The sequence below is a fragment of the Theropithecus gelada genome, chromosome 6 (genome assembly GCF_003255815.1).
Source record: "Theropithecus gelada isolate Dixy chromosome 6, Tgel_1.0, whole genome shotgun sequence".
In the NCBI taxonomy this organism is placed as follows: Eukaryota; Metazoa; Chordata; class Mammalia; order Primates; family Cercopithecidae; genus Theropithecus; species Theropithecus gelada.
In genome coordinates, this window is record NC_037673.1 from 156,450,259 (window position 1) to 156,465,873 (window position 15,615).

General features: G+C 46.9%; 1 protein-coding gene across 1 annotated transcript in view; it reads left to right on the forward strand.

The window, feature by feature from the left end:
* The first annotated feature begins 12,039 nt into the window (after positions 1 to 12,039).
* Positions 12,040 to 15,615, forward strand: part of ADRA1B (adrenoceptor alpha 1B) — a 57,321-nt gene continuing 53,745 nt past the window's right edge. Inside the window, exon 1 of the mRNA XM_025389359.1 lies at positions 12,040 to 13,468. Coding sequence (XP_025245144.1) covers positions 12,520 to 13,468 — 949 coding nt within the window. The 5' untranslated portion in view covers positions 12,040 to 12,519. The remainder of the gene's footprint in view (positions 13,469 to 15,615) is intronic.

Here is a 15,615-nt window from a genome sequence, read left to right on the forward strand (position 1 = left end):
CCTATTCAAAGACAAATGACTGGCATGCTAACTCCTGGGACCCTCCCACTGTTCAAGGCCCCACCCTGGGTGATATTTCCTGTTGCCACATCTTAGTCAACAGCCCAGTTAGTTGATGGTAGAGTCAGTGTTTTTCCCAAGTTTGTGTCTCCCACACAATCCAACATGATGCCTGGCACAAAGCCCTTGCTCAACCCATGTCCGTGGAACAAATGAAAGAGTGGATGTAACGGGTCGTCATTTTCCCCACCTATAAAATTTGGAAAACACCTGCTTTTTAAGCAGTGTGTGCAGTGGAGAGATTCCTCTTCATCCCTTTGCTGGTGGGAGGTGAGAATGTGGGGGTTTTCCTTCCTCCTATGCCTCCGGCGTGTGTCTATTCCCCTCCTGATGAGTCATACAGGAATCAGACACTGTCGCTCTCGGACAGAACACGTCAGGTACTTGCTTGGGAACAGCAGGCCCATGAATCTGTGCTGCATCCCCTGTGGTTACCTAGGGAACTCTGGGGCCCAGCCAGGAAGGGGGACTCTGCAGACAGAGAGGACTCTGGCCAGTGTCCCCACCTCTCCCTCTACAGCCCGGCAAGACCTTCCCCTTCTCTAGTTTGGAACCAGCATCCTGTCCCTCTAGAGGACCCAAGCAGTCCCCAGCTAACAGGCCCTGAAAAGCATCAAGGTCCCCACCCCAAATGTTCAAAGAGGCAGAAGCAATCAGTTAGCAAATGACTGCACCAGGAACCAGGGCAGCTGGGACCTGGCCCTGCATCTTAGTCCTTCCCCAAACACAGGCAAGGATAAGCAAATTCCTCTTCCTTCCACTCTCTGCCCGTGTGAAGACTAAATGAAGCAATATATTAAACTGCTTAGCATAGCCCTGATATCTAGCAAACAATTAATAAAAGCAGCTGTAAATTTAACTACTATTTTTGTTATTAGTAGTAGTAGTGATATATTATCCTCACTATGATCCTACAAGTGTTACCCCATTTCACAGATGAGGAAACTGGGCTCAGTGGTTAAGTGACTTGTTCAAAGTCCTTCAGCTAAGAATTGGATCCACCGGTAATGGCCAAGTAGCTACTTTAAAGGGTAGAAATTATTCTGGCAACTCCCGTGGGAGTGTGTGGGAAGGGTGGCCACATTCACTCAGCTCCATTCACACCCAGACAGGCTCTCTCACTGTGGCTGCATAGCAACCACAACACCTCCAGACCTGGCTCCAAACCTCACATCCCCTCATCTTCAAATCCTACGTCTTAAGAGTACCTGGGTACTCCTTGGCTATGATTGGGTCAGGAGTCCACCCCTAGAGCTGGAGGGGAGGGTGTGCCTGGGCCTGACAGGTTGAAGACTCAGGGCACAGCTTCCATTACAAAGGGAGGCTAAAAATAGGCTGAGGTCCAAACAAAAGGCACCTGGTCTGTACACACACACGTGTATGTGTGTTGTGCACGTGCACGTATGCATGTGTGTGTGTGTAAATACTAGAAAAGATTTGCCAAAATGTTAACAATGATGTTCTCTTGATAGTGAAATGAGGGTGATTTTCTTTCCATTTTCTATGTCTTTCCATAGCTTTGAGATGAGCACAATTTACCTTGATAATTTTTTTAAAGCTGCTTGCATTTGTTTAATATTTAAATAATGAAAATAGCATATAGTTATTTTTAAGACTATGGGGCTGGACATTAGAGGCCTCAGTTCTGGTTCTGGCTCTGAGTGACCATGGTCAAGTAACTTGCCTGGCCTCAGTTTCCCCACCTGGGAAATAAGGAAAGGGCTACACAACTTCTACAGCCCTAGCTCCTCTCTATGAGACACTCAACCAAGAACCCTCTCTATGAGACATTCAACCAAGTTATGTGTATAAGAACCCTCTATATGAAACATTCAACCAACCATTTTACAGATGACCTCCACTGGATCATCTGTAAAAATGGGGATGTTGGACTAAAATGATGTTTCTCAAAATGTAGTCTTCCACAATCAAATCATTGGGTTACTTACAAAAATATAAATTCCTGAACCCCATTTCAAACCTACTGAATCAGGATATCTAGGGCTGGGGCCCAGGAATCTACATCTTAAGGCTTGCTCTAGGTGACTTTTATTCCCCGTAAAGTTTGAGCATAGCTGGCTATGTGGAGAAACCTTTGCCTACTCAACACTCTACATTCCTTTCTAAATTCCAGGCTCTTGATGGAGCAGGACCAGGAAGGGGAAAAGTGAGCAGTTCCCTAGACTGAACAAAGGAAAATTCTAAAGTTTTTAAGTGATAACAAAAGGCCAAACTTTCACACCTGGAGATGATCCAGCTCTTTTAGGGACAAGTTCCCCAGCTTGACTTGAGTGCTCCAGACTGAATCCTTTTTTTCATTTCCACTTAGTCCCAGGATTTAATTGAAAATACAAATTTACTGGCCTTCATTCCCTGCCCTTTGCTTCCTTCTCTTCATCCCATTCCCAGAGGACCTGGTCCTCCGTATAAGTATCTAGGAGTAGATGGAGGTTCACATGAGTCCCCCTGCCTTCCCTGCCCTTCTAGGGTATGAATGGCTAGCTTCCAATGAGACGATTTATAGCCTTTGAGCCTCTTTGGTCTGATACACAAGGAAAATTCCTGTTGACACTAATTGTACCAGTGGCCATGAATTATAGTCCAAGGACCTGCCACTCTGCCTGCTGAACTGAGCTGGGTTTCTCTCCCACTGCACAGCAAGCTCACTGGCCAACTGCCTGCCACACCCCATTCCCCAAGCTGACCAACACCCACACCCGGCTTGATCTCCAACCTTACTGTGGATAGAAATATTTCCAACAAGTCCTGGCTCTCTGGATATGGCAATTTCAGGAGTTGCATCTCAAAGGCCGGATATATTATTTCTCCCTACCTGATAAGATTCTTGTATTAGAATGAGATAATTCATGTGAAGCATATAACAGATGCTTAGTACACATAAGTTCTCAACAAATGTTAGCTGTTATTATTTATACTGTTGTTCTTTTACCAGCCGCTGTTTGTTCAGGGCAATTTATGTCAGAAAAAAAATGCATCGGTGACATCATTTGGCAAGTAAAGGGCTGTAAGGATAGCTGAGAGATTAACAGAGAAAATCTGCACCTAAATACTCCAGATACTGAGAAATCTTTTGTGTGTTTTTAAGATTATGCAAAAATATCCATAATAACTAACATCTATTGAGAGCTTTCTAGGTGCCAAGCACAGTTCCATTTTATCTTCACAACAACTCCATGTGGATTTTAATACTATTAAAATCCCCATTTTACAGACAAACAGATGGAAGCTTAAGTAAATAAAGTAACTGGCCCAAGGTCACAAAGACAGGAAGTGGCAGGAGCTAGAATTTGATCTGTCTGGATGAAGCCAGCTTGCTCTTTAATAAGCTACTTCCTTAGGGCTAACTGGCATTTCTCATGCTGTCTTTGTCTTTGGCATCTATAGCTGTGTGTTCTCTCTCTCTCTCTCTCTCTCTCTCACACACACACACACACACACTCTCTCTCTCACACACACACACACACACACACAGAGCTGGTTGCCATCATGGGACCAATAATTTTTGCCCTCCTTAAAGACAATTATTGAATCAGGTCTCACACCCTTCTTGGAAGAGGTAAGGCAGGATCCTGATATAAACTCACTGAAGGTTCCCCAGGAAGTGTTAGGAGGAGAGATTCAATTCCCAATCCTCACCATGGAGAAGGGCACACATTTGTGTTGTGCAGTAGCACACAGCCTAGCACAACTTCTGCCTCTCTGGACTGTCTGTGCTCTAATCCCATCTCTGAATAATCTTGGACAAGATAATGAATCTTTCTTATCTTCAGTTTTCTCACCTGTAAATTGGAGCTAATGATGTCAACCATGCTATGGTTTGGATATGCTTTACTTGGCCCTATCAAGTCGCATTTTGAAATTCAATCCTCCAGTGTTGAAAGTGGAGCCTGGTGGGACATGTTTGGTTTGTGAGGGAGGATCCCTTATGAATGGCTTGGTGCCATTCTTGCAGGAGTGAGTGAGAGCTGGTTGTTCAAAAGATCCTGGCACGTCCTCCTTTTTCCTCCTCTTTCCCCATGTGATGCCACCTTCCCTTCCCCTTCCACCATGGAGTGGAAGTAGCCTGAGTCCTTCACCAGAAGCAGATGCTGCACCATGCTTCTTGTGTGGTCCCCATAAACCTTTCTTCTTTATAGATTATCCAGCTTCAGAGACTCCTTTACAGCCATGCAAGGCTTTAAGACATACCACGGAAGTGTTGTTCGGTGAATTAAATGAGATGATGCATAGGGATTCACTTGGCACAATGCTGCATGCATAACTGCACTCAGTAAGTCAGAGTTAATTCAGATGGGACCAAAGAAAGCAGGCAATGTAAATGGGTAGCACTCCAAAGGGCAGGGGAAATATTTGGGGCCCACCCAGGCACTTGCAATTCACACCACATAGCTAATTGCCATTACACCAGGCTGCTCCTGTCTAAAAGTCTCCACAATATCTTCCCCATTCCCCGAGCACTCACTCAAGAAGTGTCACAAGAAGCCAAAAAACCAAAATACTGCCTCTTTCTCCCCTTGTCTTTTCAGGACTCCCAAGGCAACCTTCCATATCTTTTGGTTTTGGTGTCCAGTAAACAGCAGAGACACGCTGGGCATTTCCTGTCCCAGCTTTCCTCAATGCATGATGAAGATGGGCAAAGGAAACTGCCCCTTTCTCACCCTGCTCCCCCCTTTACTATGCTCCCCATTCCCAAGTCATGCCACACGCTATTTCCCAAGCAAGCCTACACTCATTCCAGGACCCTACGCTGTCACCTCTGCCAGACAATGGAGATGAGAAGGCAGAAACCGCCTTCTGACATCACTTCCTTGCCTTGCTCCCCTGGGGCCTGGTCTGTCCTCTCCAAAGCTGGGCTCTAACACTTTTTCCAGATACAATTTTTAGATGCCCCCAAGGAAAAGGTTCCCACCGCTTCCTTTAGACTTTTCTGAACTTGATAGCTACAAGTGAAAATCCCCCAAAAGGATTGGATGGTTTGGTTCAGAGAGCACAAAAAAAGGAAGAAGAAAAAGGATGGAGAAATTTGAGATTTGTGTCATGTATTTATTTATTTCCTTATTTAACTCACATCCCTGTTCAATGTCAGACACAATTCTCTATGCATCCTCCATTGCACATTCCCGTTATTCATCTTAAACTATAAACTCCGGGAGGACAAGGAAGGCCGGCGTCAATTCACTATATTCGGTTCAAGTTCTGTTCCATGATAAATGGTGAAACACTGAATTAGCTCTATTGCCCAAAATTGAAAGAGGTTATGCCTAGACAAAGAGAGTTACAACAGAGAGGCTTCTCAAACAAAAATAAGAAGTAACAAAATGGAAATCAATTGATCAAGGGGCCCTACCAAGGACTTGGCACTGAGGAAGCCCCTATAAGGAATTCAGGAAAAGTGGAGGGTAAAGAACGTATCCACAGCTGCATCCACAGCTTGCAGCAAATTCTCAATAAGGTCTAGAACCCAAAAGTTTAAGAACTACAGGTAAGAGGCCTTTAGTTTAGGAGGCCCTTTCCCTTCAGAAATTTGGAGTGAGAGAGACACAACTTATATATACACACATACACACACACATACATATCCTACATACATACAAACACATATAAATTACGGAGAACATCAATATAATAATAGTAGAGGTCTTTTGTTGAGTGTTTTAAAGAGCCAGCTCCCAGCCTAAGCAACACAGACTATATGTAGTTAATTTTCACAACCACCCAGAATGTGCATTATCTCAAGAAATAGAAAGCATTATCCTCTGGGCACAGATGAAAATAAAGAGGCTGAAAGAGTTTATGTTGCTTGCCCAATGTCACACATCTGGGTCAACTAAAGCCGAGATTCAAACTCAGAGCCTGTGCCATGCTGCAGAAACAGATGAAAGTGGTGGCAAAAACAAGTTGTGGGCATGGAGTCAAATCTCCTGGCTAGTGACCCTGGCTCTACCTCAGACAAATTTCTTCCTCTTTCTGGGCCTCTGTGTTCTCATATGCAAATTAAGAGCGTTAGACTAGATGAAAGGTTAACAAATGTTTTCTGCAAAGGTCCAGGGAGTAAATATTTTAGGCTTTACAGGACAGACAGTCTCTGTTGCAGCTACTCAACTCTGCCATTATAACCTGAAAGCAGCCATAGACAACATGAAAACAAATTGGCATAGCTGTGTTCCAGTAAAACTTTATTTGCAAAAATAGGCACAAGGCTGGATTTGATCCATGAATTGTAGTTTGCAGACTCTGGACTAGATGATCTCTAGAGTTTTCTAGTTCTGACACTTCTGTAGTCTCTCATCCTGACTTGTGGCAGTGCAGCCCAGAGGGCCCAAAGCCCTGAAATGTCAGCTGTAAGGAATCTATTGCCCTAGGTATTTTTTGCTGGGGTTTTTTTTGTTTTGTTTTGTTTTGTTTTTTTAACCTTTGATGACTTTAGGACATGTGGTTGGGAAATAGATCCTGGCAGTAGCAATACCAAGGAAGCTTGGGAGGACTTTTGCCCCAGTAAAATCTCTATCCACTCCCTACCCTGGATCTGTGATGTGGACAATGACATCTATCTTGAGAAGGTCATGGGGCAAACAGCGGCATGCCCACCTTCAAACCAGACTGCAACTTAAAGATCTTTTCCCAGAGAAATTCTGGAGGCACCATAGATTTTTGGGCAAAGTGACAGTGGCAAGCCCATGGCCAGCAAGGGTCAGCCAGAGTCATTCAAGAAAGCAGCACACACTCCCCTTCGCCCTCGATTCTGTAGCAGCATGGGTGGGTTTTGGCAGCCTGTTTCCACTGTCCCACCAGAATAGCACGAAGGCATAAGAGAGAATGGATCTGCTCTCTAGTTCCAGAGACAGCAGGCCTTTGGGATTCTCCCTCTGGCAACCTGTGCCTTCACACCCCAGCCCCCACCTCACACCCCAGCTCCCGGACTCTCCCCGAATATGTGATGTGCATTCAGCCCCTGGGTGACTTTCAGCCCCTGGGTGACTTGCCAATTGATCTTTACCAGCCTGCTGCAAAGGGCTGCCGCTGAGCTCTCTCTGTCTTACCAGGGAGTGCTGTATGACTGGAAGTTCTGGGTTGGGGGAATGCATACTCACCAGAGAGTGACAAGTTGTAATGACCACAGAGAAAACACAGTCCTTTCCAGAAGGAGCTGAAATTCCTCCCTCTTGGGAGCCTCTGACCTGCTGCCTTTGGAGGTAGAAGAGAAGGCTTTGCTCTAGTTAATGTACCCCACCCAGAAGAAAGAATGCATCTCATCCTGTCACCAGGGTACAGCTGGGACAAAAATTATCCTTCGAGTCCCCACAGGCCCTAGTGTACCTCCTAAAGCAGATGCCTCACTCCTCCAATTCCTTTTTTGGGTTTAGCCTCATTTACTGGGTATTTTGTATTTCAGCTGTGCCACTTGTTAGTCCTGTGGCCTCGGGCAAGTCATTTAACCACTCTGGGCCTCAGATTCCTCATCTATCAAATGTCAGTAATAATAGTACCTACCTCATAATGTTATCATTAGGATTAAATAAGATAATATACAGAAGGCACTTTGGGCCCAGCGCCTGGCACCTAGCAAGCACTAACTCCTAGCAGATAGTATTACTATTACTCTGTGCTGAGCACTTTACACACATTTTCACATGTCATCCTCACCATAGCCCTGTAGAGCTAGGAACTATTCTGATCTTCATTTCACAGGTGAGAAAACTGGGCCCAGAGGGGTTAAGTGACTTGCCCAAGAACACACAGCTAATAAATTAGTGGAAGTGGGACATAAACCCAGGTATGTCTGATCCAGGCTCTTCATCACTTCACTCTCCTGCCCAGAGTCACAGTAAACATTAAATGACAGAAGTGCAGTTAAAATCCAAGTTAGCTCTCAACTCCCTCAGCAGATCAAGTGCTGGCCTGGAAGGCAAGGAAGACTAACCTAAGGTGCTCCACTGAGGAACCTTTTCTCCCAGACAGCTCTCCTTTGCCCTCCCCTCCCTGACCTCTGCCTTATTCAGGACCCTGGTCACATTCTGTTTTCTGCTGTTATTTCCTTCAGGCTAATATTGAGCCTTCTGCTGCCTTTTTCTTGTTTTAATCTCAGTCTGGTGCAGAGAGAAGGATGCAAGTTTTGGAGCCAGACAACAATGCTTTGAATACCAATGCTACTTACTCACCGAATGGCCTTGGCCATGTCACAGAACCTCTCTGAACCTCAGTTTCCTCATTTGTAAAATGGAAAGAATTCCTCCCTTGCACTGTTGTGAATAGTTGAGGAAATGCACATAGATTGCCTAACACAGTGCCTGGCACACAGTAGGCACCCTCTTAAAAGTGCTTTAGCGTTATCATCATCTCCCACAGCACCTAGCTCAGTGTTGATTCACCGACGGTACTTAGCATGGTGCTTACACAGAGTACATGCTTCTCTATAAGCCTGGTCAAATTGAAAGCTAGAGAGAGCACCATGAAAATTTGCATGATCACAGATGACAGATCTCCTCCCATAGATATCTTAAGCAGATCCTTGAATCTCCCATAGCTTCAGTTTCCCTACAGGTCAACTTCAGTGGCAGCTTCCCCTGGAGGGTTCACAGAAACGGGAGTTCTGCAACATCAGAGGTTTCTAATGCAATAAGACGGATAATGAAAAGATTCTTCTTCCACAAGCGTCGAGTGAGTCAGAGCTCTGTGCTTGGCTTTGCCCCAGGGAGTACCGAGAAAATGAAATATCGTCTGTATTCTCATGACACCTAAACAAATGGTCAAGTCCATGGGTCAAAAATCAGCCAGAGGGGTTAAGAGGCATCTCCAGCAAAGGGAGGGGAGGAGCAGCAAGGAAAGCACCATTAGCAAAGGTTGCTGAGTGGGGTCCTGCTACATGGCTGCTATTAAGGCTAATACCTGTTCTCCTTACAATGAGATCTTTGTTTTGTCTTCACGAAAGACACTGGTAAATGACAACAAGTCTGAAACCTGCGAGGATTTTGAACTTGTCAATCTGGCTCAATAATTTCTTCCACATCCTGACACCTGAATCAAGACATAAGTTCTCATCTAGGTAACAAACTATTTTCTTTCACAATGAGGATAAACCATCTCTGAATCTCAGATTTGCTCTTTTTTTCCTCCTGGCCTTTTGCCACCACAGAAAAATGTCTGATAGGCTGAGTTTTCACATTGCAGCTGGTTACTGTGATTATGTAGACACAGCCTCAGTAAATTCAATGGTGTGTTGCTGGCTGTTCAATAGCTGGTGAAATTAATGCCCAGGGAAGTGGGAAATGGGCCACCACAATCAAAATGTGGATTTGGAACTTGCTCTTTATTCTATCCCACCCTTACCCTCCCCTACACCCCTGTCTTTGTGCTAATGCCAGCTACATGCCAGGTTACTGGTATTTTCTTCCTCCTCCCTCCCCCCTTGTAAGTAAACCACCTCAAAAGAAGCCCCATTATCTTAGACTTGAAAATACATTGGGAATGGTGGGAACTGAGTTCATGATACCTCACTCTCACCCCTTCCCTGGAAAATACATGAGAGAAAGGACAGCAGGTGCCTTCAGGGGCCACTTTATCCAGCAAGAGAAGCTGACCACCTGGAGCTACAGGATCTCAAAGATCATCTAAGCTGGCTCCTATCTGCAGACAGACTAGTCTGAGCCACCCAGGACCAAGGACAGCCTCTCCTTTTAATACAGACCCCTGGCAGAGGGCTGCCAAGTTATTCCAGTCTCACACCCCACTGTGTAGGTCATGAGTGGCTGCAGTAGCAGAAGGAGCACTGTCTTGTAGGCCAGGGAAACAGAGTTTGCTAACCAGCTCTGCACCTGTCCGGCTTGCCAGGTCCGTTTCCCTAGTACACCACCTCCAACATAGGAAGATAAGCAAACCAGGGTTCTGAGAGCGTCTGAAGATCTAAATCATTATAAACTTGTGAATCTCTTATTTTCAAATTTTCAAATACAGCTTAGGGCAATTTAATTATAATAGAAAAAAAATCTATTTTCAGGGCTGTCTCTACCATAGATTTCTTAACCCGAGGGAAACCTCCTGAAATTGTGTATTTTGCACATTTGTAGAGGCTGTGCATTTTGCTGGGAGTAAATTAAAACCTTCGAAAGGTGTGTGATAACCACCTGCCTCCCTTCTCAAAAAATAAAAATAAAAAGAGGTTAAGAACTTACCTCTACATTGAGAAGCTTAGATGTAAGTCACCCTGAGTGACTTCTGATTTCCCTACCCGTGAATATCAAGTTATAACGACTATCAAGAGCAGAAGATGAGAAACCCAAGATGCAGGCTTGTGAACTGGAGTAAAAGAAGGTATCAGGCTTTACTTTTCAATCTCCAGCTGCCACTACCCATTGCTCTGCCGTATATCTGCTAGCCTATGACCTCAGGAATCAACTGACTCTCTCTGAACCACTATTTCTCATCTGTCAATGAACAATGGTTATGCTTCTCTCAAAGAATTGTAAAGAGTCAAAGAAAATGAGTAAATGCATGGGTATCAGTAAGCGCTCAATTCATGGGAGTCCCTGCCCAGCACCAGTGACTCAGTCCCCAAAATTAACTACTCAAAAGGCAGCTCCATCTACAACAGTGGTTCCATCCCCTACCTTGCCCCAGGGGGAAAAGTGTGACACAGTAGCTGAGTATCCAACTTTGGGAGAGACCCCACAGTTGCGTTCAGTTCCCAGCAGCTCTCCTCCATGGCTTTGTGAACTTAGGCAAACAGCTAAACTTCCCCGTAATTTGGTGTACCATCCATGAAATAGAAATGATGCAGAGTATATTCTTTATCTCATGAGAGTCATGAGAAAATGCAAAAAGAACTCAGCACACTGTCTAGGACATAATAATTGTTGGATAAATGTGAACTAACATAAAGTTCTTTGGCTTCCTTCCTTCCTTCCTTCCTTCCTTCCTTCCTTCCTTCCTTCTCTCTCTCTCTCTCTCTCTCTCTCTCTTTCTTTCTTTCTTTCTTTCTTTCTTTCTTTCTTTCTTTCTTTCCCCATACTTTCTCTTCTAAGTACCATTCACCCACCTTTGGGAGTGCATCCCTTTGACTGAATGTCCAACCTGGATCTCAGACAGAAAGGAAAAAACTTAACAAATAACCAAGATACTCTATGTCCCTTCCCCAGGTCTCTGACCTCCCTCACCCCCACTCCCAGATAGCAGCTCGCTTCCTCCCTCAATTCCCTTCAGGTTTCCTCAAATATCACTTCAGTGACTTCCCAAGTACCCACTTAACATTTCAAATCCACCCTACAAACGCCTCACTGTATTTCCCTCTCCTTACTTTATTTCAGCCTAACACCTGTCATCACATTACACACCTCATCATTTGCTTATTTAGTTTACTGTCTGCCTTCTGTGGGGAGAAGGTACACTCCTAGAGGGCAGGAGTCCGTCTGTTTTGTTCAGTTGCTATGTCCACAGCGCCTAGAGCCAGGGCAGAGAGTGGAGACTCAGTAACAATCGGCTGAATAAATGAGTGAATGCCTGAGCGAATGAAAAGATGAAGAGAAGCCGGATTTTACTGGGGCCAAAGAGTTTGCACGGGACGAGGGGAGCGAGATGAAGGATGAATGCTGGCCTCAGATTCGACTCAAGTCCCTCCCACCTGCCTAACCCTACAATTCTCTTTCCCTCTTTTAGGTGCCGGACAATTTGCATATCCCGTTAAATCCGGGGCCTGACTCCAGGAGCCCCGATTACAGGGGCAGCCCCCAACCCACCTTTGACAAGGAAGAGTGACTAGCCGGGAAAATAACGCCAGCGGGCAGCCTAGGGGGTGGGTGACCCGCGATCTCCACGCCCAGGTCCCGCCCTCCCGGCCCCTGCCTCCCCCCCAGCCCCCCGCAGGGGGCGCGCCCTGGGAGCGGCGGGGGACGCGGCTGGCCTCCCGGCTTGCCCGGGTGGCGGCGTCGGGGCTGCGGGCGCCTTGGCTGGACCCGCATTGCCCCCTAGTGCCGCACGGAGTCAGGGCGCCGGGCTCCCCCGCCTGATGTCACCGCCGTGCAGTCAGCCCAGAGGCGGCTCATTGAAAGCAGACCCTCCTCGGCGCTCGCTGGGCGGAGGACGCGCCACGGTCCGCAGACCCGCGCAAGCCGGGCACCGCCGGGCGCCCCCGGCCCTGCCGCCCCCTCCTCCCCGCCGCTCCCCCGCGAGCCCGGCCCGGCGCGCCTGACGTGGACCATTAAACTTGGAGCTGCCGCCTCGTACCCTCTCTCTCCTCCTCCTCCCTCTGACAGGCGAGCGCGCGGCTCGGTGCAGGCAGGAGACGTGCTGCCGGGCTGGGCTGCCCGGGGGAGATGACTCCACGCCAGAAGGGCGCCTCTGGGAAGAAGACCACGGGGGAAGCAAAGTTTCAGGGCAGCTGAGGAGCCTTCGCCGCAGCCCTTCCGAGCCTAATCATCCCCCTGGCTATGGAGGGCGAACTCTAAGATGAATCCCGATCTGGACACCGGCCACAACACATCAGCACCTGCCCACTGGGGAGAGTTGAAAAATGCCAACTTCACTGGCCCCAACCAGACCTCGAGCAACTCCACACTGCCCCAGCTGGACATCACCAGGGCCATCTCTGTGGGCCTGGTGCTGGGCGCCTTCATCCTCTTCGCCATCGTGGGCAACATCCTAGTCATCTTGTCTGTGGCCTGCAACCGGCACCTGCGGACGCCCACCAACTACTTCATCGTCAACCTGGCCATGGCCGACCTGCTGTTGAGCTTCACCGTCCTGCCCTTCTCAGCGGCCCTAGAGGTGCTCGGCTACTGGGTGCTGGGGCGGATCTTCTGTGACATCTGGGCAGCCGTGGATGTCCTGTGCTGCACAGCGTCCATTCTGAGCCTGTGTGCCATCTCCATCGATCGCTACATCGGGGTGCGCTACTCTCTGCAGTACCCCACGCTGGTCACCCGGAGGAAGGCCATCTTGGCGCTGCTCAGTGTCTGGGTCTTGTCCACAGTCATCTCCATCGGGCCTCTCCTTGGGTGGAAGGAGCCCGCACCCAACGATGATAAGGAGTGTGGGGTCACCGAAGAACCCTTCTATGCCCTCTTCTCCTCCCTGGGCTCCTTCTACATCCCTCTGGCGGTCATTCTAGTCATGTACTGCCGTGTCTATATAGTGGCCAAGAGAACCACCAAGAACCTAGAGGCAGGAGTCATGAAGGAGATGTCCAACTCCAAGGAGCTGACCCTGAGGATCCACTCCAAGAACTTTCACGAGGACGCCCTCAGCAGTACCAAGGCCAAGGGCCACAACCCCAGGAGTTCCATAGCTGTCAAACTTTTTAAGTTCTCCAGGGAAAAGAAAGCAGCTAAGACGTTGGGCATTGTGGTCGGTATGTTCATCTTGTGCTGGCTACCCTTCTTCATCGCTCTACCGCTTGGTAAGTTGGGGACTAGCAGGAGGGGAACTGGGCATTTTTGGACCTTGGGTTTACTGATGAGCTTACTCTAAAGTTTTTTGTGGGTTTTGTTTCTTATGCAGTCTGTGCGTGTTTGGAGATTGAATAATATTGTTTGTTCTGCAAAGGCTTTGCAGACTGGGGAGCTGGCTAAAAACCAACTCAGGTGTTAGTAGAACACGCTAAGGTACTAGCTTCTAGAAATAGAACCACAGAAGGAAAATCTGGTATGGGGAATGACTCACTCAACAGCCTCGGTTTAATAATTAAAAAGGACACTGGACTTGAATATCACTTCGGCGTTATTTCAGTAGTAATGATGTGTCGGCTAAGGCAGCGTCACTAATGCAGCATTACAAAATAGTTTGTAGTTACTGCAGATGCGGCATTTGGGAAGCAGGGAGGCAGCTCGTACACAGAAAGGCAGCATTCATTCAGCATTTCCAGGGCTAGTGCAGAAGCCACACTTCTCAAGAGCTTTGCAGAGGCTGCATTCTCTCCCTCCCCTCTTCACTGACAGCTATCACCCATATATACTACGTTCATTATCAGTTAATACGAGCATTTTACAGCCACACAGCCCCAAGCAGACTTTAAGTTATTGAAAGCTTGAGATATGAAAGAGAAGATGACTAGAGGGTCACACATTTTTAGTTTTTACCCAAAAATATTTCTAACTCTGGTGATTTATGGAATGCCCAGAATCAATTTATAGTTGCCCCTCACCTTAGCTGACAGACACCAAATCCTGGTAAGATGGAATTCAGTGCGTCCTCCCCCTCTTATGAAAATGTGTTCATCTTCTTTTTGTTTGGTGGTCCCACTAACTGAATTGTTCAAAAGGTTACCTGATGTTTTCTAAGGAAGAAGTCAAGGTCTGGTTAGCAGGTAAACCCTAAAAGGGGGCATCCGTCACATGCTGTCCACATGGCCTGGGAAACTCTTGTCCTTCCTCTGAGGCACTGATCTGCTTTGATTCCTTCTCCTATCCCTGGGGGACACTACAGAAAATGAAGAGAGGGAGGTTATCATGACACAGTCATGTGCCATGATATCAGGAGTGGTAACAGCTGCTACATGCCACGGATCACATATGCCTACAATCACACCGGAGTCTCAGGTCAGACCCAAATATAACCAAATCCCTCAAGCAGCTATAAATTCTGAAGACACAATGCTTTCAAGAGAAAAAGGCAAATGGAAAGGAAGCAAACGGATATCACGTTTCCATTTAAAAAGAAAGAAAAAAAGAAAAAGATTTTCAAAAGCCGTCTAACCTTTTCTCCATGTCATCTTTTCTAAAGGAGGCCTGCAGGCTAACACCTTTCAGAAATATTTTCAGTGGTTAGTGTTAAGTGGAAAGCGTTTGAAAAAGTTCTGCTCCCCAGGCGTGATCACATACCATTGCAGGGAAGCTTGCTTTTCTTTCCCAAGGTCTCAGGGTTGTTTCACAGGCTTGTTGGGTTTACAATGGATGACAGTTCACACGGCATTGGGCCATTACAAAGATCATGGTTGTACACGGAGCTGATGGAGGTGATTTGGCCTCCCATTAGCCATATGACCTTGGCCAAATGACTACTCCTGTATGAGCCTCAGTTTCTTCATCTACAAAATGGGGCTAATTAATATTTGCTCCATGGAGTTTGCACTAATGTATAGGAAGGACTTAGCACAGTATCTGGTATATAGCAGATGCTCAATGTAAGTTAGCTATGAGCAGTACAAACCAAACCCCAATCTCCCCTTCAGTATAACTGTGTCTTTTCTCTTTCTCTACTCATTTGCCAATCTCACACCTGTTACTAAAGTCTTGGAAGAGAACTGAGTCTTTCTCCTTTCTTCCTTTGCCCCTGCTCTCCAGTCTGCAGAGGCTGTGACCAGAGCATGCTCAGGAAGGAGAAGGCCTCAGCAGGATGCAGGAATGGATCAAAGGTGCAGACTTTGGCTTTTAGGGGCAGGGGAAATAGCTCCAAACAGGTAAGGAGGCTTCCAGCATATTGAAATGGGAAGAACACAGCTCCGGTGATCAGGAGCAACAGAGTTCCCATTTGAGCTTTGCCATCAATTAGCTCTACGGCCCTAGGCTTTTTGCTTTGCTTCTCTGGGCTTCAGGTCTCATATCTGGT